General features: G+C 44.5%; 1 protein-coding gene across 1 annotated transcript; it reads right to left on the minus strand.

Annotated features, from left to right (window-relative positions):
- Nucleotides 1-4,489: 4,489 nt before the first annotated feature.
- LOC124550766 (homeobox protein Nkx-2.2-like) lies at nucleotides 4,490-19,745 on the minus strand (the record flags this gene model as incomplete). The annotated part of the gene is made up of 4 exons (XM_047125489.1): nucleotides 19,736-19,745; nucleotides 17,893-18,132; nucleotides 8,164-8,454; nucleotides 4,490-4,554 (listed from the first exon to the last, which is right to left on the minus strand). Coding segments are annotated over exons 1-4 (606 nt in total), but the record flags the coding sequence as incomplete, so codon positions are not given.
- Between the last annotated feature and the right edge of the window lie 3,658 nt (nucleotides 19,746-23,403).

Consider the following 23,403-nt stretch of genomic DNA (forward strand, 5'->3'; position numbering starts at 1 on the left):
TGGAAGGAAAATTATTTACATGGCAATGACATACTAGAAGCATGTGGGAGGAGAGACCCACAACGGATCATGGAATGGGTTCCACCAGGAAGAAAGAAGACAGTGAGACCTACTGCTACATAGGTACCAGGAATTCAAACATTAATTAGAAGAAGAAATATTGAAGAAAATTTATGAAGATAGCCACAAATCCAGAAGGAAAATTAAATTACTAGAAACTAAATACATAGTAAAAGTGCGATTAATAACAATAAATTGTGAGGTCTACTTCAGGAGAAAAAACAGTTATTCCTGAGCTTTTTTGCTACTTACAAGGAAAAAACACAATGGATGGCTCTATGTAGTGCCTTATCAATATCGTTTGACCTTTTGTATGTACATATGTTTGATACCAATAAATGCCGATGTTCTGAAATGTTTTTGATGCACTTTTAGTATTGCTACACTTGTTGACATTTTACCATACCAGTTAACCAAGAACATCAGTTATGAAGTTCGCTTTGGCCATTAACAAACTTATCATTGCTAGTTCCGTAATTTTGATGCTATATCGACGGACATCTAGGGAGTAATCGGCTTCACCAATCCCTCTCGGATTTTATACGAATTCGAAACTTGTGTTAATGAAATTTTGTGTGTTACCAGTAGTTCCTCAAAAATTTTATGCGCCAGATGTGTGTTGACCATTGGCCAATAATCCGGTGGTCACCATGTTTCTATCAGGCAGTGCGGAGTCAATCAGTCTGATCAAGCAGAAGAGATCGTATGTGGTAATATGAAATGGTAAAACCACATGTTGATGATGCACAAAGTAAAAATATTGTAATAAAGCTACATAATCATCCAAGAGGATGCGGAAAATTTTGCACAGCAGAAAGGTAGTGTGTCCAACAGTCGCAGAGCTAAAGACGCAGTGAGCCGTTTGGTCCACTACTTGAGAGTTAACGATGAAGGAAATCAGCTAATCAGCTATTATGCTGAGAGAATGGTAATGAAGGTTCCGAAACCAGGTCGTTCCAGTGCATCATTACTTAAAATGGAGTGTAAGTTTTTCATTTTACTAAATGTTGTTTCGTTATACTTTGACCGTTTTGTGACAAGTGTGTTGCATTTCATGACTACTTCCACTCTGTTTTTATGTATAGTTTATGTAGACAACTGTATGCATTGCTAATTATCTTTTCGCCCTATAATGAGAACTCAGATTATGACAAACGCTTAATTCCACCATTTCTGCAAAATGCTCTGGGGAGCGGGTTAGGGACAGGTGAATCCAGTCCTTGCTCACTCCGTACCCATATTCGTCATTAGTGATGGTGAAGAACAATTTATACCGGTGAGAAATAAAATACTGAAAGTAAAGACAGAAAACCGTCTATGTTCAAACGAAAGAAATATATATTATATATATATAGATTTGTTGATCACATTCGAATCGAACAAATACAGTACAAAACAGTAAAAATTAATAAAAAAACATTTGTTGCACACTATTGACTATTCGCACGCCGAACAGTGTGCCGTATAAAAATGATAAGAAAAACAAAAATAATAAAAAGAACAATAACAAGAAAAATATAAATGAAGATTAAAGCGCGTAGTGTCCCATCGCAAAGACGACCACCGCTCACAATGTGAAAGAAAGAAGGAAAGAGAGAGAGATAGAGAGAAGGCAAGAAAAATTAAAGAAATATTAAACCCCAAAACTGCCAGTAAACAAAACCAAAACCAGGCTTCGTTACAATATAGGACAAACCTACGTCATTGTTGTCCAACATCCGGGACGAACAAATGTACTAAAACATACATTGTTACTGCGGTACCTTGGTAGTGGCGTATCGTTTGTATAATAATACATATGTATATGTATAAACTGGGCATAATTGTTGTCCTCTCAGGACGAACAATTGGAACACACACAAAGTTAAGTGATGGGGGAATAGCTTCGCTTCGCCCCACAACAAACAGACGAAACACGACACAAACATTCACGCAAAATATTTACACCGTCACATAACACAGGGGCACGTCGCGCCATTGTCCACCCGTGGGACGAACGGCACGTGAGACGATCGAATTCACACGGTGCACACAGTCACACACGCTCTCATACATACACGAATGTACACGTTCACACGATCAGGGGAACGCTGCACGTGTGACTAAGACGAACTTGACTTGAGATCTGGGGCGGTTCCTCTGAGATCCACAGCCGGTGAAGTCCTCGCTCCCACCAGCTGGCAGTTTTTGAACTCCGCTCTTCTTTATCTCCTTCACTTCCTCATCCTCGCTTCTTGTCTCTGCGCTCGACGAGTTGGCCGCTTCAGAACCGTGCTGTCCTGCTGAATGAATGTCGATCTGACCTCGGAGAGGGCGTAAGTAGAACCATTTTCCACAACCATGAAAAGAAGCGGAGTCTGTTAAAGCTTTCTTTGAATTACAGCTTTCTGTTTATCGTTAGCCACGAGACCATTCCAGTGCACGAATGTCCCAGTATTTCCACCGTACAGTCTTTAAGTTGTCTCCAGAATCAGTCCTGAAGCGAAATAAACGATTTTCTTTCAGTCGCATGAATCAAGGGAGCACTATTTCTCAACACAACAGAGCTATTCCCTACCTGTTGCTGCTCGGGATCATGCTAACATTTTCATTGTTTCCCACTGTTTACTGGATGTTGTTGAACTACTGAAAGATACGAGACGATTCCAGTCCACGAATGACGTACTGTTTCCACCACTCCGTCCAGCATGACTGAGTAGCACATATCTACAATGCTTCTCTGGTCTTTATAAAGTCGTCGAATTAATTTTACTTTATCGAGCTCGAAAATTCTTGCTGTAAGAAAATATGACATTTTCGCCATATTTTAGTCAGTTAAGTCAAGCAGTATCTCCGAAGGCAAATCATTAATTCACATCAGCTGTTTCTTGAGACAGCACTACAGTTTTCATCGTTTTCAGTTGTTCGTTGCTGGATTCTGCTGAATTTTTGAAATATACGAGACCATTCCAGTCCATGAATGACGTATTGTTTCCATCGTTTGGTACGGTAAGGTTGAGCAGCACATCTATAGAATGGTTCTCAGGACTTTGGGGTATCTTTAAATTGCTTAATTTTGTTTTAGGGAGCTGGAAAGTTATTCGTACCTGTTCAGAACCACAGAGCTTTCACCATCTTTGAGCTGAGTAGGTCAATCAAGAAGCACATCTAAAGGGAATAGAATTTTTCCTGCCCCTCATTTCTTGGATCACTGCAGCTGTTTGGCATTGCTCATTATTGCAGTCAACTCTTTTCTTGTAAGCCGATATTTCATTTCTTTGTCAGCGTCGAGAATGATAAGCCGAAATTTGTATCTTAATTAAAAGTCTCCAATCACATTGGCTTTGCTTCATCGCCTTACAAACTACCATATGTATCCTTCTTTGTTTTCTTTTTTCAAATTTTTGCCCGAGTAAGGACAAATCCGATGAAAGCTTCCACATTTTTGAGATGGAATGAAGCACTTTCTGTTCACAGACGGTATTGAGACTGGTGTACCAGAAGTTCTTTCGGAAGGCTGAACTCATGGCGTCATGGAAACCGAGACCATTCATGTCCAGAAACAGCGCTTTCACCATCTTCCAGTAGTGCATATCAGGCAAGCAGGCAACTTTGTTAAGATTTTATTTTCCACTGTTCATTACTGTGATCCATTGCTTCTTTTAAGCCAATGTACATTTTTTTTTCAACAAACGAGATTTATGTATGGCAGTTCTGTTTTCAGCTGACTCGTAATGAAAAGTCACTTATGACACGACATTGCTCCATCGTAGCGTAAACGATGCCTCGTGAATTCTCAAAATTCGTCATTGAAGACGAACGGTTCTGAACAATGCAGCGAGATATGAATGTCAACTTGGCACCTGGCGTTCTCATATGCTACTGAGGAGATGCAGTGATATCGGAGCGCTCAAAATGACGCGACAGATGTGGAAATCCATGTTGGTATGCAGTAGAGTATGAGAGAACGGTTCCGTAGCAAATCAATAAACGGAGACTACATATGTGACGGTGATCAATTTTACGCCCACATGAGGATGGCTTCTTCGATGGGGAGCGTAGGTCGTACGGAAGGCTGAAGAACTGAGGTGCCAGGCGTCGTGGAAATACAGGATTGTGTGCGGTGGAGCGTGGCAATCTTGTACAGATGGAGTGAATGGTCTCGTGGCAGTTTAACAGAGGTCTAGCGTCCATCCCGGTCAGGGCGTGGTCCACTGACGCGTAGAGTTGTTCTGTTCGCTGGGCAGCGGCTGTGGGCGGTGGTGGAGGGTGCTTTGTACTGCTGTCTCGGAGAGCACGAAGCGGCCGCGGCGTCGACGTCTGCGTCAGAGGTTCACCACCAGGCGCGGTGGGGCGGCGGTGGCTGCAGCAGCGGCGCGTACTGCGGCGGCAGCTCCTGGGGGCCGGCCACGGCCTTGGCCGCCGCCCCCGCGGCGCCGCCACCCCCGCCGCCCACGCAGGGCTTGCCGTCGCGCACCAGCACCGGCACCGCCACCCGCCGCGGCGACGGGACCGCCCCCGCGCCGCCCACGCCCGCCCCCGGAACACCTCCGGGTCCGCCGTCGTGCACGCAGCCTGCAACACGTACGGACAGCTCTCTCAGAAATGGGGAAAAAAGACGCAACAGTCGTGTGTCTGACGTCAAAGCGTACAGTGTCAAACCCTGGTAGAGGGTAAGTGGAGATATACGGTGAAAATACTGCGTGATCAAAAAGTCAGTACAAATTTGAAAAATGAATAAATCCAGGAATAATGTAGACAGAGAGGTTCAAATTGACACACATGCTTGGAATGACATGGGGTTTTATTAGAACCAAAAAAATACAAAAGTTCAGATGGCACTTCATCTGATCAGAATACACTACTGGCCATTAAAATTGCTACACCAAGAAGGAATGCAGATGACGGGCTTATACGATGCATACAAAAACCAAAAGGGGGCAACAGCACTGGAGGAGTTCAGATTGAACAAGGTGTACGATAGCGATGCACCCTTTAACTCCTACTGTTCGGTCTGTACGTTGAAGGAGCAATGATGGAAATAAACGAAAGGGTCTAAGAGTGGGATTGAAACAGGATGAAAAAATATCAGTGATAAGATTTGCTGATGAAACTGCTATCTTCAGTTATGATGAGGAAGAGTTATGGCATATGTTGAATGGAATGAACAGTCTAATGAGTAGAGAATGTGGAATGAGATAAACCGAAGAAAAACAAGAGTAATGAGAAGTAGCAGAAAAGAAAACCGAGAGAAGCTCAAGTTAAAAGTTGATGATCACGTGGTAGACAAAGTCAAGGAATTGTGCTACCTTTGAAGCAAAATAAACCATAATACATTAAGCAAGTGTGACATAAAAGCAGATTAGCACAAACAAAAAGGGCATTCCTGTCAAAAGGAAATATATTGATATCAGTCATAGGCCTTAATTCGAGGAAGGTATTTTTGAGAACGTATATTTGGAGCACAGCATTGTATGGCGGTGAATCGTGGACTGTGGGAAAGCGAAAACAGAAGTGGTTCGAACTGTTTCACATGTGGTGCTACAAAAGAACGTTGAAAATCAGATGGACTAGTAAGGTAAGAGATTAGGAGGTTCTCTGCAGTATCGGAGGATAAAGGAACGAATTGAAAATACTGGCAAGAAGAACTGACAGTATAACGGGATATGTACTAAAACATCATGGAATATTCTCCTTAGTGCTAGACGTAGATGTAGAGGTTAAAACTATAGAGGAAGACAGAGACTGGAAAACATGCAACAAATAATTGAGGTTGACACAGAGGTGAACGTGTGGGGGACTGCATCGAACCAGGCAGGAGATTGATGACTCAACAAGTAAGTGAGTGAGAGTTTCAGAAGAAACAAGGTAGGGGATATTAAAGACAAAAACAAAACGGCCAGAGCAAAAAATTAGTGACAGAGATAAAAAGGAAAGAGGGAGCGTTTTAGAAAATGGTATAAGATATTACAGACAGACAGAGAGAAAGGAGAGAAAGAGAAGGAAATAGAGGCAAGAGTTAGAGATGAAAGACAGAGTGACAGAGAGAGATGAAAGACAGAGTGACAGAGAGAGAGGAAAAAGGAAGAATGAAAAAGTTTTAGAGGAAAGCGATTAAGGAGAGTATAGAGAGAGAGAGAGAGAGAGAGAGAGAAACAAAAGAGTTTAAGGAAATGAATTCGAAAGTAAAGTTCTATCTACTGACTTGGCAGAAAATCCTAAGAAATTTTGGTCTTATGTCCAAGCGGTAGGTGGATCAAAACAAAATGTCCAGACACTTTGAGACCAAAATGGTACTGAAACAGAGGATGACAGACTAAAGGCCAAAATACTAAATGTCTTTTTCCAAAGCTGTTTCACAGAGGATGGCTGCACTGTAGTTCCTTGTCTAGATTGTCGCACAGATGACAAAATGGTAGATATCGAAATAGACGACAGAGGGATAGAGAAACAATCAAAATCGCTCAAAAGAGGAAAGGCCGCTGGACCTGACGGGATACCAGTTCGATTTTACACAGAGTACGCGAAGGAACTTGCCCCCCTTCTTGCAGCGGTGTACCGTAGGTCTCTAGAAGAGCGTAGCGTTCCAAAAGATAGGAAAAGGGCACAGGTCATCCCCGTTTCCAAGAAGGGACGTCGAACAGATGTGCAGAACTATAGACCTATATCTCTAACATCGATCAGTTGTAGAATTTTGGAACTCGTATTATGATCGAGTATATTGACTTCTCTGGAGACTAGAAATCTACTCTGTAGGAATCAGCATGGGTTTCGAAAAAGACGATCGTGTGAAACCCAGCCACGCGCTATTCGTCCACGAGACTCAGAGGGCCATAGACACGGGTTCACAGGTAGATGTCGTGTTTCTTGACTTCCGCAAGGCGTTCGATACAGTTCCCCACAGTCGTTTAATGAACAAAGTAAGAGCATGTGGACTACCAGACCAATTGTGCGATTGGATTGAAGAGTTCCTAAATAACAGAACGCAGCATGTCATTCTCAATGGAGAGAAGTCTTCCGAAGTAAGAGTGATTTCAGGTATGCCGCAGGGGAGTGTCGTAGGACCGTTGCTATTCACAATGTACATAAATGACCTTGTGGATGACATCGGAAGTTCACTGAGGCTTTTTGCGAATGATTCTGTGGTATATCGAGAGGTTGTAACAATGGAAAATTGTACTGAAATGCAGGAGGATCGGCAGCGAATTGACACGTGGTGCAGGGAATGGTAACTGACTCTCAATATAGACAAGTGTAATGTGCTGCGAATACATAGAAAGAAATATCGCTTATCATTTAGCTACAATATAGCAGGTCAGCAACTGGAAACTGTTAATTCCATAAATTATCTGGTAGTAGGCATTAGGAGTGATTTAAAATGGAATAATCATATAAAGTTGATCGTCGGTAAAGCATATGCCAGGCTGAGATTCATTGGAAGACTCCTAAGCAAATGCAATCCGAAAACAAAGGAAGTAGGTTACAGTACGCTTGTTCGGCCACTGCTTGAATACTGCTCAGCAGTGTGGGATCCGTACCAGATAGGGTTGATAGAAGAGATAGAGAAGATCCAACGGAGAGCAGCGCGCTTCGTTACAGGATCATTTAGTAATTGCGAAAGCGTTACGGAGATGATAGATAAACTCCAGTGGAAGACTCTGCAGGAGAGACGCTCAGTAGCTCGGTACGGGCTTTTGTCGAAGTTTCGAGAACATACCTTCACCGAGGAGTCAAGCAGTATATTGCTCCCTCCTACGTATATCTCGCGAAGAGACCACGAGGATAAAATCAGAGAAATTAGAGCCCACACAGAGGCAAACAGACAATCCTTCTTTCCACGAACAATACGAGACTGGAATAGAAAGGAGAAGCGATAGAGGTACTCAAGGTACACTCCGCCACACACTGTCAGGTGGCTTGCGGAGTATGGATGTAGATGTAGAAAGAGAGAGGGAGGAAAATGAAAGAGTGAGGATGCTGGTGAAGGAAGAAAGAGACAAAGACAAAAGCAAGAGTTAGAGGAAATGAAAGAGAGATGAAGGAGTCTGGAAGAGTTAGGATATTGGCGGAGGAAAAGAGAGGAGATTGGAGGGAGAGGGAGAGGAGATGAAGGCGAGAGGAGCAGGCGGGCAGTGTACACACCTTGCTGGCCCTTCTCCTGCTGGGCGCGCTTGGTCTTGTAGCGGTGGTTCTGGAACCAGATCTTGACCTGGGTGGGCGTCAGGCGGATGATGGAGGCGAGGTGCTCGCGCTCGGGCGCCGACAGGTAGCGCTGCTGGCGGAAGCGGCGCTCCAGCTCGTACGTCTGCGCCTTGCTGAACAGCACCCGCCGCTTGCGCTTCTTTTGCTGCGGCTGCTGCGCCGGCTGGCCGCCGGCCGCGCCCTCGCCACCGGCCTGCGCGCCCTGGTCCTCACCTGTTGAGGAACCCAAACGCACCAGGTCAGGGGCGTCTTCATTGTCAGTAGCCCTAAAAGTGCGACTAAAAAGCTCTATATCTTGGACTGACACTCTGTCAAATATAAACCTAGTACCCAGTCGAGTGGATAGAGGTTCAGGGCACTCTCTTGTCCTAGGGGTGGGAAATTGCCCCTAAAGGCGGAAGAATCAGCAATGATCAACGAGATGAGGATGCAGAAGGCAATGGAAACCACTGCATTAAAGACACGTAACGTGTATCCACAGGACATGTGGCCTGTAATTGAAGAAGTGTCATGATGATCTCTCCATTGGCAAAAGATTCCCCAATAGAACCCCATACGGATCTTCGGGAGGGGACTGCCAAGGGGGAGGTTACCACGAGAAAAAGATTGAATAATCAACGAATGGATAACGTTCTACGAGTCGGGGCGTGGAATGTCAGAAGCTTGAACCTGGTAGGGAAACTAGAAAATCTGAAAAGGGAAATGCAAAGGCTCAATCTAGATATAGTAGGGGTCAGTGAAGTGAAGTGGAAGGAAGACAAGGATTTCTGGTCAGATGAGTATCGGGTAATATCAACAGCAGAAGAAAATGGTAAAACAGGTGTAGGATTCGTTATGAATAGGAAGGTAGGGCAGAGGGTGTGTTACTGTGAACAGTTCAGTGACCGGGTTGTTCTAATCAGAATCGACAGCAGACCAACACCGACAACGATAGTTCAGGTATACATGCCGACGTCGCAAGCTGAAGATGAACAGATAGAGAAAGTGTATGAGGATATTGAAAGGGTAATGCAGTATGTAAAGGGGGACGAAAATCTAATAGTCATGGGCGACTGGAATGCAGTTGTAGGGGAAGGAGTAGAAGAAAAGGTTACAGGAGAATATGGGCTTGGGACAAGGAATGAAAGAGGAGAAAGACTAATTGAGTTCTGTAACAAGTTTCAGCTAGTAATAGCGAATACCCTGTTCAAGAATCACAAGAGGAGGAGGTATACTTGGAAAAGGCCGGGAGATACGGGAATATTTCAATTAGATTACATCATGGTCAGACAGAGATTCCGAAATCAGATACTGGATTGTAAGGCGTACCCAGGAGCAGATATAGACTCAGATCACAATATAGTATTGATGAAGAGTAGGCTGAAGTTCAAGACATTAGTCAGGAAGAATCAATACGCAAAGAAGTGGGATACGGAAGTACTAAGGAATGACGAGATACGTTTGAAGTTCTTTAACGCTATAGATACAGCAATAAGGAATAGCGCAGTAGGCAGCACAGTTGAAGAGGAATGGACATCTCTAAAAAGGGCCATCACGGAAGTTGGGAAGGAAAACATAGGTACAAAGAAGGTAGCTGCGAAGAAACCATGGGTAACAGAAGAAATACCTCAGTTGATTGATGAAAGGAGGAAGTACAAACATGTTCCGGGAAAATCAGGAATACAGAAATACAAGTCGCTGAGGAATGAAATAAATAGGAAGTGCAGGGAAGCTAAGACGAAATGGCTGCAGGAAATATGTGAAGACATCGAAAAAGATATGATTGTCGGAAGGACAGACTCAGCATACAGGAAAGTCAAAACAACCTCTGGTGACATTAAAAGCAACGGTGGTAACATTAAGAGTGCAACGGGAATTCCACTGTTAAATGCAGAGGAGAGAGCAGATAGGTGGAAAGAATACATTGAAAGCCTCTATGAGGGTGAAGATTTGTCTGATGTGATAGAAGAAGAAACAGGAATCGATTTTGAAGAGATAGGGGATCCAGTATTAGAATCGGAATTTAAAAGAGCTTTGGAGGACTTACGGTCAAACAAGGCAGAAGGGATAGATAACATTCCATCAGAATTTCTAAAATCATTGGGGGAAGTGGCAACAAAACTACTATTCACGTTGGTGTGTAGAATATATGAGTCTGGCGACATACCATCTGACTTTCGGAAAAGCATCATCCACACAATTCCGAAGACCGCAAGAGCTGACAAGTGCGAGAATTATCGCACAATCAGCTTAACAGCTCATGCATCGAAGCTGCTTACAAGAACAATATACAGAAGAATGGAAAAGAAAATTGAGAATGCGCTAGGTGACGATCAGTTTGGCTTTAGTAAAGGGACGAGAGAGGCAATTCTGACGTTACGGCTAATAATGGAAGCAAGGCTAAAGAAGAATCAAGACACTTTCATAGGATTTGTCGACCTGGAAAAAGCGTTCGACAATATAAAATGATGCAAGCTGTTCGAGATTCTGAAAAAAGTAGGGGTAAGCTATAGGGAGAAACGGGTCATATACAATATGTACAACAACCAAGAGGGAATAATAAGAGTGGACGATCAAGAACGAAGTGCTCGTATTAAGAAGGGAGTAAGACAAGGCTGTAGCCTTTCGCCCCTACTCTTCAATCTGTACATCGAGGAAGCAATAATGGAAATAAAAGAAAGGTTCAGGAGTGGAATTAAAATACAAGGTGAAAGCATATCAATGATACGATTCGCTGATGACATTGCTATCCTGAGTGAAAGTGAAGAAGAATTAAATTATCTGCTGAACGGAATGAACAGTCTAATGAGTACACAGTATGGTTTGAGAGTAAATCGGAGAATGACGAAGGTAATGAGAAGTAGTAGAAATGAGAGCAGCGAGAAACTTAACATCAGGATTGATGGTCACGAAGTCAATGAAGTTAAGGAGTTCTGCTACCTAGGCAGTAAAATAACCAATGACGGACGGGGCAAGGAGGACATCAAAAGCATACTCGCTATGGCTAAAAAGGCAATTTTGGCCAAGAGAAGTCTACTAATATCAAATACCGGCCTTAATTTGAGGAAGAAATTTCTGAGGATGTACGTCTGGAGTACAGCATTGTATGGTAGTGAAACATGGACTGTGGGAAAACCGGAAGAGAAGAGAATCGAAGCATTTGAGATGTGGTGCTATAGACGAATGTTGAAAATTAGGTGGACTGATAAGGTAAGGAATGAGGAGGTTCTGCGCAGGATCGGAGAGGAAAGGAGTATGTGGAAAACACTGATAAGGAGAAGGGACAGGATGATAGGACATCTGCTAAGACATGAGGGAATGACTTCCATGGTACTAGAGGGAGCTGTAGAAGGCAAAAACTGTAGAGGAAGACAGAGATTGGAATACGTCAAGCAAATAACTGAGGACGTAGGTTGCAAGTGTAACTCTGAGATGAAGAGGTTAGCACAGGAAAGGAATTCGTGGCGGGCCGCATCAAACCAGTCAGTAGACTGATGACCAAAAAAAAAAAAAAAAAAAAAAACCCAGTCGAACACGAAGATTAAATCTGACGTCCGTCGTCCATACATAACCTCATCTGCCTCATCCTTAAGCCGTCGGCACACGGACCGTGCATCGGAACGTTGAGCGTTGGGCGTGCCGAGTTTATGACCTCACAGCGTGGAACAGCACGTTCGGTGGTCTATCCGAACGTGCAGAGCAATATCTGGCATGTCAGATATTCTGAGCGTGCGTCTGAGCGTTGACCAATGAGATGGCACAATGTCACATACGTCACAAGCATCCCGTCTCCCTTAGTACTGAGTTGTGACGCGCCATATTGGCGTTCATTTCAAGCCTATATGAATATATGTAGTTTCTGAGGACCAGCAAATTGAGAATCACTGGAAAACCCGTTGTTAACTGTGTGATTCGTTCTAATAAAATTATGAGAAACATCATATTCGTGGCAAAAGAATTATTGTAACCTGCGTATTATGAGAGTAGGCTATTTGAAGGCAGAGACACACTGAAGATCCACCAAAAACGTATTGTTCTTGGTACAATTTGTTATAATTAAATTACATTTAGTAACATAATTATCTACGATTAACGATTTTAGCAAGCGTAAAACAATATGGTTAAGTAAACAGAGGTAGATAGGGTTTTAGCGTAATGTGTAGCGTCTCTGTACAATAAGAGCTTATTGTTGGGGCGGTGGTTCGCGTCTTAATACTTCCAAACTTTTTCCTAACATTGGCGTTTATTAGGTTCTGATACTTTATTATTAGTTTAATATCAGTATATGCTATAATATTTGATGTTATGTAAATATAAGTTCACCTTTTTTTTGAGGGGTGAGTTTGATCGATTGGCTTAATCTACAGGACAGCTTGAGCTACTTGTATAAAGATATTTTGCTCCTGATTCTTTTACGCTTCGTAATTCACATGCTGCAAAGATTCTGCTACTGGGTAGGAACAGTGATCAAGTAAGCCTGACCTTGGGCTTTTACTAAAATGTGGGAATGATGAAATAATGTTTATTGTATGCAGAGAAGTATTCCAAATTTGTACCGCGCTGTTTGTAATGGAACTTTTATAAGCCTGCGTCCTTACTGATTGGACATGGTACTCTCCTTTTCGTGGACGATGGACGAAATATGCGTTTTAAGAACTAACGTGGGAATTTTACGCGCGCCTGTTGAGTAAACAGTGTGATTTACGAACTACTAGAAACATCCCTCAACTGCCGCTGCAGTGCGTTGCGTTCGCGTATACCACTTTGGGGCCCACGTACCGTGTGCACAAGTCGCATCGTTCCTGAGCGTTCAGCAGCACGTTGAACTTGGCACGCTCAACGTTGACGATCGACAGCACGGTCCGTGTGCCGACGGCTTAAACCCACGCCTATGTAACGTGGACATTCCACTGCTCCAATCATTCATTCCAGATCCTAGAACGACACTCTTTCTGCGTCCAACTACCTGCACCCACTCGTCACTTGTACCACTTATACGTCTCCTCCGACACCTAGGACATCTTAAATATTTTCAATATTTCACGGCCCTGTCAGCAACTGTATAAATGTTGTTGTTGTTGTGGTCTTCAGTCCCGTGACTGGTTTCATACAGCTCTCCATGCTACTCTATCCTGTCCAAGCTTCTTCATCCCCCAGTACCTACTGCAGCCTACATCCTTCTGAACCTGCTTAGTGTATTCATCTCTTGGTCTCCCTCTTCGATTTTTACCCTCCACGCCGCCCTCCAATACTAAATTGGTGATCCCTCGATCTCTCAGAACATGTCCTACCAACCGATCCCTTCTTCTTGTCAAGTTGTGCGACAAACTCCTCGTCTCCCCAATTCTATTCAATACCTCCTCATTAGTTACGTGATCTACCCATCTAATGTTCAGCATTTTTCTGTAGCACCACATTTCGAAAGCTTCTATTTATCGTCCATGTTTCACTTCCATACATGGCTACACTCCATACAAATAATTTCAGAAACGACTTCCTGACAAATCTATACTCGATGTTAACAAATTTCTCTTCTTCAGAAACGCTTTCCTTGCCATTGCCAGTCTACATTTTATATCCTCTCTACTTCGACCATCATCAGTTATTTTGCTGACCAAATGGCAAAACTCCTTTACTACTTTAAGTGTCTCATTTTCTAATATAATTCCCTCAGCATCACCCGACTTAATTCGACTACATTCCATTCTTCTCGTTTTGATTTTGTTGATGTTTATCTTATACCCTCCTTTCAAGACACTGTCCATTCCGTTCAACTGCTCTTCCAAGTCCTTTGCTGTCTCTGACAGAATTACAATGGCATCGGCGAACCTCAAAGTTTTTATTTCTTCTCTATGGCTTTTAATACCTACTCCGAACTTTTCTTTTGTTTCCTCTACTGCTTGCTCAATATATAGATTGATAACATCGGGGATAGGCTACAACCCTGTCTCACTCCCTTCCCAACCACTGCTTCACTTTCATGCCCCTCGACTCTAATAACTGCCATCTGGTTTCTGTACAAATTGTAAATAGCTTTTCGCTCCGTGTATTTTACCCCTGTCACCTTTAGAAGTTGAAAGAGAGTATTCCAGTCAACATTGTCAAAAGCTTTCTCTAAGTCTACAAATGCTAGAAACGTAGGTTTGCCTTTTCTAAATCTAGCTTCTAAGATAAGTCGTAAGGTCAGTATTGCCTCACGTGTTCCATCATTTCTACGGAATCCAAACTGATCTTCCCCGAGGTCGGCTTCTACCAGTTTTTCCATTCGTCTGTAAACAATTCGCGTTTGTATTTTGCAGCTGTGACTTATTAAACTGATAGTTCGGTAATTTTCACATCTGTCAACATCTGCTTTCTTTGGGATTGGAATTATTGTATTCCTCTTGAAGTCTGAGGGAATTTAGCCTGTGTCATACATTTTGCTCACAAGATGGTAGAGTTTTGTCAGGACTGGCTCTCCCAAGGCTGTCAGTAGTTCTAATGTAATGTTGTCTACTCCCGGGGCCTTGTTTCGACTCAGGTCTTTCAGTGCTCAGTCAAGTATCATATCTCCCATTTCATCTTCATCTACATCCTCTTCCATTTCCAAAATATTGTCCTCAAGTACATCGCCCTTGTATAGACCCTCTATATACTCCTTCCACCTTTCTGGTTTCCCTTCTTTGCTTACAACTGGGTTTCCATCTGAACTCTTGATACTCACACACGTGGCTCTCTTTTCTCCAAAGGTCTCTTTAATTTTCCTGTAGGCAGTATCTGTCTCAACCCTAGTGAGATAAGCCTCTACATCCTTCCATTTGTCCTCTAGCCATCCCGGCCTTTAATTTTAATTTTAAAAACCAACAGCCTCAGTTGCAAAGATTAGCTAGATTTACCTAGGTTTCAGTCGGGATAACCAAACCTTCTTCAGAATAAAAGTAACTACCGTTTGTCCATAGTGGACATCGTCAAGGTAAAACTATAAATCCATAAATTATCGTCAGACTGTAAAAAATTATCTGAAACTGCCTCGGCCCCTTTTCGCGACGGCAGAGCAGCGGACACAAGCGCTTTACTGGAACGCCAGTACAGCACACGTGGTTGCCGCATCGCGGTCGCGAAGTGGGGCCGAGGCAGCCTCAGATAATTTTTTACATTCTGACGATAATTTATGGATTTATAGCTTTAGCTTGACGCCGGCCGCTGGTGGCCGAGAGGTTCTAGGCGCTTCAATCTGGCACCGCGCGACCGCTACGGTCGCAGGTTCAAATCCTGCCTCGAGCATGGATGTGTGTGATGTCCTTAGGCTAGTTATGTTTAAGTAGTTCTGAGTTCTAGGGGACTGATGAACTCAGCTGTTAAGTCCCATAGTGCTCAGAGCCATTTGAACCATTTTTAGCTTGACGATGTCCACTATGGACAGACTGTAGTTACTTTTATTCTGAAGGAGGTTGGGTTATCCTGACTGAAACCTAGGTAAATCTAGCTAAACTTTGTTCGATGGGTTTCATGTCGGTTGATCTGGGTGGCCAAATCATTTGTTCAAATCGTTCAGAATGATCTTCAAACCAATCGCGACAGTTGTGACCTGGTGACGTGATTGGGAACATGACTGGCTGCAAATGGTCTCCAAGTAGACGAACGTAACCATTTTCAGGCAGTGGTCCATCCAGTTGGGAAAGAGGACTCAGTCCATTCCATGCAAACACGGGCCACACCATTATGGAGCCATCACCATCTCGGACGGTGCCCTGTTTACAACTTAGGTCTATAGCTTCGTGGGATCTCCACCACTCTCGAATCCTACCATCAGCTCTCACCAACTGAAATCTGGACTTACCAAAGGCACTCGCGTCGGTCGTCTGTTGCCACAGCACATTAACGCCAAATTTCGCCACGCTGTCCTAACAGATACCTTTTTCTGCGGTTATTTCACGCAGTGTTGCTTGTCTGTTGGCATCGACGACTGTACGCCGCTGCATTGTTCGTCGTTAGTGCTCATGACCGAAATTTGATATTCTCGGCACACTCTTGACACTGTGAATCTACGAATATTAAATTCCCTTACGATTTCCAAAATGGAATCTCCCATCCCGTGCGTCTAGCTCCAACTACCATCCCGCGTTGAAAGTCATTTAATACCCGTCGCGCGGCCATGATCACGTCGCAAAGCTTTTCACATGAATCACCTGACAAGGGAACCTCCCCATCGCACCCCCCTCAGATTTAGTTATAAGTTGGCACAGTGGATAGACCTTGAAAAACTGAACACAGATGAATCGAGAAAACAGGAAGAAGTTGTGTGGAACTACGCAAAAAATAAGCAAAATATACAAACTGAGTAGTCCATGTGCAAAATAGGCAACATCAAGGAGAACGTGAGGTCAGGAGCGCCGTGGTCCCGTGGTTAGCGTGAGCACCTGCGGAGTGAGAGGTCCTTGGTTCAAGTCTTCTCTCAAGTGAAAAGTTTTCTTTATTTTCGCAAAGTTATGATCTGTCCGTTCGTTCATTGACGTCTCTGTTCACTGTAATACGTTTAGTGTCTGCGTCTTGCGACCGCACCGCAAAATCGTGCGATTAGTAGACGAAAGGACGTGACTCTCCAACGGGAACCGAAAACATTTGATCACAAGGTCATAGGTCAACCGATTCCTCCACAGGAAAACACGTCTGATATATTCTATACGACACTGGTGACGGCATGTGCGTCACATGACAGGAATACGTTGTCGACCCACCTAACTTGTACACTTGGCGAATGGGTAAAAAGATTCTTCTACCTTGTCCGATTTAGGTTTTCTTGTGGACGTGATAATCACTCCCAAAAAAGTGATGAAAACATAAGAGTTTGTCATATAAATTGCAACAAATGAATGCAACAGTTTCACAGTAGCACAATTTTCCCTGTGTTCCGTCAAAACATATGTTTTGTTTCGATGTTTGTTTAGGTGTAGCGTCCCCATACTACGGCGCAGTTACCTCGCATCGGACGGACGGACGGACAGATAATAATTGTCTGAAATAAAAAAAAATTAAACTTTTCACTCGAGGGAATACTTGAACCAAAGACCTCTCATTCCGCAGCTGCTCACGCTAACGACAGGACGACGGCGCTCCTGAGCTAACATTAACCTTTATGTTACCTATCTTGCTTATGGACTACTCAGTTTGTATATTTTGCTTTTTTTTTTTTCGTAGTTACACACAACTTCTTCCTGTTTTCTCGATTGATCTGTGTACAGTTTGTCAAGGCCTATCGACTATGCCAACTTATAACTAAATCTGAGGGGGGTGTGATAGTGAGGTTCCCTTGTGAGTACAAATGACAGCTACGCTAGTGCAATGCTCTTTCGTACTTTGTGTACGCGATACTATCGCCATTTGTATTTGTGAATATCGCTGTCCCGTGACTTTTGTCACCTCAGTGTGTAACTGCTTGAAACGTATCATTCACCCATGATTTCAGTGGTATTCCTTACATAGCAAGGAAAAGCGGCTGAGGAACAGAAACAAGAACGTAACAAACCTCGTATAACCCGAAAACTGGAGCTAAAATACAAAAATTACTGTCATTCTGGAATTCAGCGTTCCAAAACCTATAAAGACTGGTTATTTTTGTTGGTGTAAAAATTTCATTGTTGGACAGTGTTATTCGTCCAGTGTCCTTAGTAGACAGGGGTTGGCAACACTGACCTGGGTGGGCGCCAGGTTGGTGGTGGTGCAGCCGCTCCGAGTCGCGGCTGTCGCCGTCCTCGTGAACATCCGGCGGGGCGCGCTGCAGCTGCGAGTCGGGGGCGGCGTCGTGGGGCGGCGGGGGCGGCGAGCCGTGCGCCTGCCCGTGGCCCTGCGTGCCCGGCGACGTGCTGTCCGGGCTCAGCTGCTGCGGGGGCGGCGGCACCGCGTGCGTCTGCTGGGGCACCGCCGCCAGCACGCCTGCCGACACCGCGGCAAAAAAACTACTCAGTACATGCTGCTTACGAAAGAGTTTGCGAAGACAGAGCTAAAATAGAGATAAATGATGTGTGTGACTGTAAAATCATTTGAAATACGAAGAAAGCGTAGGCTCCTGGATATGGTACTACGAGGGTATGCTGAAAAATAATCGCCGCGCGGAACTAGCAGTGCAGTCTGAGCCGCTGCAGTCATATGGACTGTGCAGCTGGTCCCGGCAGAGGTTCGAGTCCTCCTTCGGGCACGGGTGTGTGTGTTTGTCCTTAGGATAATTTAGGTTAAGTAGTGTGTAAGCTTAGGGACTGATGACCTTTGCAGTTAAGTCCCATGAGATTTCACACATATTTTCTTTTCTTTCTTTTTTCTTTTTAAATAATCGCTCTGTATATTTTATGTGAAAACTCGTAAGGCTTTTTAAATAAAATAAACTTTATTAACATTCTACATCTTTATTCTTCATAGCCGGCCGAAGTGGCCGTGCGGTTAAAGGCGCTGCAGTCTGGAACCGCAAGACCGCTATGGTCGCAGGTTCGAATCCTGCCTCGGGCATGGATGTTTGTGATGTCCTTAGGATAGTTAGGTTTAACTAGTTCTAAGTTCTAGGGGACTAACGACCTCAGCAGTTGAGTCCCATAGTGCTCAGAGCCATTTGAACCATTTATTCTTCATGTGTACATATTTATTTCTCAACATAGTCACTCTGGCGACGAACACATTCTCCCCAATGAGAGGCCAGTTTGTTGATATCGTCACTCTTCTCCCCAATTCTATTCAATACCTCTTCATTTGTTATGTGATCTATCCATCTAATCTTCAGCATTCTTCTGTAGCACCAAATTTCGAAAGTTTCTATTCTCTTCTTGTCCAGACTATTTATCGTCCATGTTTCACTTCCATACATGACTACACTCCATACAAATATACAAATACTTTCAGAAACGACTTCCTTGCACAGGATAGAGTAGCATGGAGCGCTGCAACAAAACAGTCTCTGGGCTGAGGACCACAACAACAACAAACAATCTTACGGGAATGCCGTCTGGGCCAGATGCCTTCCTGGCGTCTAAGGATCTTAAACTGTTTCACAATCCCAGATACACTAAACACTATGTCAGCCATCCTTGCGTTCACAGTTGGTTCCCAACTCAAATTTAATGGGATACCTCGGCAACAGTCGATTTGCGGACACATGTTTTATATTAGAACAAATAAGGCATCGGTTACAAATATTAAGTCAAAATTGACCAGGTTTCGACGCTACTATGATCGACGTCTTCAGAATTAGACTAACTGTTCTAAAATGTGTTAGGTATACAATACATTAATAACCGTTGTTCACAGTACGAGCAGCCCTTAGCGGCAGCATTGGGGAGGACGACGGTTCAATCCCGCGTTCGGCCATCCTGATTTAGGTTTTCCGTGATTTCCCTAAATCGCTCCAGGCAAATGCCGGGATGGTTCCTTCGAAAGGGCACAGCCGACTTCCTTCCCAATCCTTCCCTAATCCGATGAGACCGATGACATCGCTGTCTGGTCTCGACCCACAAAACAACCCTACCCCTTAGCGGCTCGCCATCTTACTTACAACTATTCATGACGTCGCCTTTCCGGCTTACATCTTTTCTAATATGTGACTTGTAAGTACTGCATCTTTTCCAGTCAGTACACAATTTAATTTTATTAATGTATTATATGTTGTTGTTGTTGTTGTGGTCTTCAGTCCAGAGACTGGTTTGATGCAGCTCTCCATGCTACTCTATCCTGTCCAAGCACCTTCATTTCCCAGTACCTACTGCAGCCTACATCCTTCTGAATCTGCTTAGTGTATTCATCTCTTGGTCTCCCTCTACGATTTTTACCCTTCACACTGCCCTCCAATACTAAATTGGTTATCCCTCGATGTCTCAGAACATGTCCTACCAACCGATCCCTTCTTCTAGTCAAGTTGTGCCACAAACTCCTCTTCTCGCCAACCCTATTCAATACCTCCTCATTAGTTATGTGATCTACCCATCTAATCTTCAGCATTCTTCTGTAGCACCACATTTCGAAAGCTTCTATTCTCTACTTGTCCAAACTATTTATTGTCCATGTTTCACTTCCATACATGGCTACACCCCATACAAATACTTTCAGAAACGACTTCCTGATACTTAAATCTATACTCGATGTTAACAAATTTCTCTTCTTCAGAAATGCTTTCCTTGCCATTGCCAGTCTACATTTTATATCCTCTCTACTTCGTCCATCATCAGTTATTTTGCTCCCCAAATAGCAAAACTCCGTTACTACTTTAAGTGTCTCATTTCCTAATCTAATCCCATCAGCATCACTCGACTTAATTCGACTACATTCCATTATCCTCGTCTTGCCTTTGTTGATGTTCATCTTATGCCCTCCTTTCAAGATACTGTCCATTCCGTTCAACTGTTCTTCCAAGTCTTTTGCTGTCCGAACTCCGAACTCAATCTCTGTCTTACCATAGTCAACATATAATCTTACGGGGATGCCGTCTGGGCCAGATGCCTTCCTGGCTTCTAAGGATCTTAATTGTTTCACAATTCCAGATACACTAAACACTATGTCAGCCATCCTTGCGTTCACAGTTGGTTCCCAAGTCAAATTTAATGCGATACCTCGGCAACAGTGGATTCGCAGACACATGTTTATTGGAGCTTTTTAGCTACTTTTGCCGGCCGTGGTGGCCAAGCGGTTAAAGGCGCTACAGTCTGGAACCGCGCGGCCGCTACGGTCGCAGGTTCGAATCCTGCCTCGGGCATGGATGTGTGTGATGTCCTTAGGTTAGTTAGGTTTAAGTAGTTCTAAGTTCTAGGGGACTGATGACCTTAGAAGTTAAGTCCCATAGTGCTCAGAGCCATTTTTTTAGCTATTTTGGCCTGTACTTTCTGTGTGTGTACCATTGACCATCATTTCTGAAACACATTGTGTATATTTTGTGTGTGAGTGTGTGTGTGTGTGTGTGTGTGTGAAGGGTGGCTGTGTAATACATCTCGGACGTGTCGGGGTTTGGTTGCGTTTTGCCAAAGGCGTCCCACGTTGTCCGCTGTCGCACTGTTTGCTCCCGATTTCATTCACACTGGCTGGGTGTGGGGATTCCCCGCACAGCTGAACACACCGCACGCCTTTGACGGCTACGCGCCTGTGTCCAGCCGCCCCTGCCCTGTCCCGCGGGATCTCACAGAAGACGCTAGATCGCTGGAGCGGCTAGCGTGGGCGGGTCGCGCCACAAAGGCGGTTACACGGCTGTTGGCCGCCGCTTTGTGTGACGCAACCGGCGCTTCCGGGGCGGTGATGTACGACCGGCAGAGCCTCAAAGCCGGTCGCGGCACCTGTGCAGAGCGCAGCCGCGTGGGCGGTGCTCGCAGGCCTCCAGAAAGGCGGCGTCGGAAGCACGCCCGTCTGGCCACAAAGCCCCGACTCCTGACTCAATGCCCGCAGCTATCGTGTATAACACGCCGGCCGCGACTCCGACATCCGGCCGGGGCCACGACCGCGTAAAGAATGCCGCCGACTAATGACGGACGTCTGTGGTGATGCCGTCGCATACGATACGACAGGTAGTTCCGACGGGGCGAGAAAGAGCTGCAGTACACCGGCCACACCGGTTCTCTAGAGCCACCTAGTATTCCCACTTGTACAGGAGGATAGCGCGCACCAGGCCTTCATCGACATTAGAGCTATTGACAAAATATCGATATACACTGAAGAACCCAAGAAACTGGTACACCTGCCTTATATCTTGTAGCGCCCCCGCGAGCTCGCAGAAGTGCCGCAACACGACGTACCGTAGACTCGACTAATGTCTGAAGTAGTGCTGGTCTGAACTGACACCATGAATCCTGCAGGGATTTCTTCTACATCTACATACATACTCCGCAATCCACCATACGGTGCGTGGCGGAGGGTACCTCGTACCGCAACTAGCATCTTCTCTCCCTGTTCCACTCCCAAACAGAACGAGAGAAAAATGACTGCCTATATGCCTCTGTACCAGCCCTAATCTCTCTTATCTTATCTTTGTGGTCTTTCCGCGAAATGTAAGTTGGCGGCAGTAAAATTGTACTGCGGTCAGGCTCAAATGCTGGTTCTCTAAATTTCCTCAGTAGCGATTCACGAAAAGAACTCCTCCTTTCCTCTAGAGACTCACACCCGAGTTCCTGAAGCATTTCCGTAACACTAGTGTGATGATCAAACCTACCAGTAACAAATCCAGCAGCCCGCCTCTGAATTGCTTCTATGTCCTCACTCAATCCGACCTGATAGGGATCCCAAACGCTCCAGCAGTACTCAAGAATAGGTCGCACCAGCGTTCTATAAGCGGTCTCCTTTGCAGATGAACCACATCTTCCCAAAATTCTACCAATGAACCGAAGACTACCATCCGCCTTCCCCACAACTGCCATTACATGCTTGTCCCACTTCATATCGCTCTGCAATGTTACTCCCAAATATTTAATCGACGTGACTGTGTCAAGCGCTACACTACTAATGGAGTATTCAAACATTACGGGATTCTTTTTCCTTTTATCTGCATTAATTTACATTTATCTATATTTAGAGTTAGGTGCCATTCTATTCACCAATCACAAATCCTGTCCAAGTCATCTTGTATCCTCCTACAGTCTCTCAACGACGACACCTTCCCGTACACCACAGCATCATCAGCAAACAGCCGCACATTGCTATCCACCCTACCCAAAAGATCATTTATGTCGATAGAAAACAACAGCGGACCTACCACACTTCCCTGGGGCACTCCAGATGATACCCTCACCTCCGATGAACACTCACCATCGAGGACAACGTACTGGGTTCTATTACTTAAGAAGTCAAACACCATGTTGCAAGGCATCACTGATGTGCTCAATGATGTTCATGTCTGGGGACTTTGGTGGAAGTGTTTCAATCAAAAGAGTGCTCCTGGAGCCACTCTGTAGCAATTCTGGACGTGGGGGGTGTCGCACTGTCCTGCTGGAATTCTCCGAGTCCGTCGGAATGTACATCGGACATGAATGGATGCAGGTGATCAGACAGGAAGCTTACGTACGTGTCACCTGTCGTATCTAGACGTATCAGGGGTCCCATATCACTCCAACTACACAGGCCCCACAGCATTACGGAGTCTCTACCAGCTTCGAGAGTTCCCTGCTGACATGCAGTGTCCACGGGTTCATGAGGTTGTTTCCATACCTTTACGCCTCCACCCGCTCGATACAATTTGAAACGAGAGTC

The sequence above is a fragment of the Schistocerca americana genome, chromosome 9, assembly GCF_021461395.2.
Source record: "Schistocerca americana isolate TAMUIC-IGC-003095 chromosome 9, iqSchAmer2.1, whole genome shotgun sequence".
Lineage (NCBI taxonomy): Eukaryota > Metazoa > Arthropoda > Insecta > Orthoptera > Acrididae > Schistocerca > Schistocerca americana.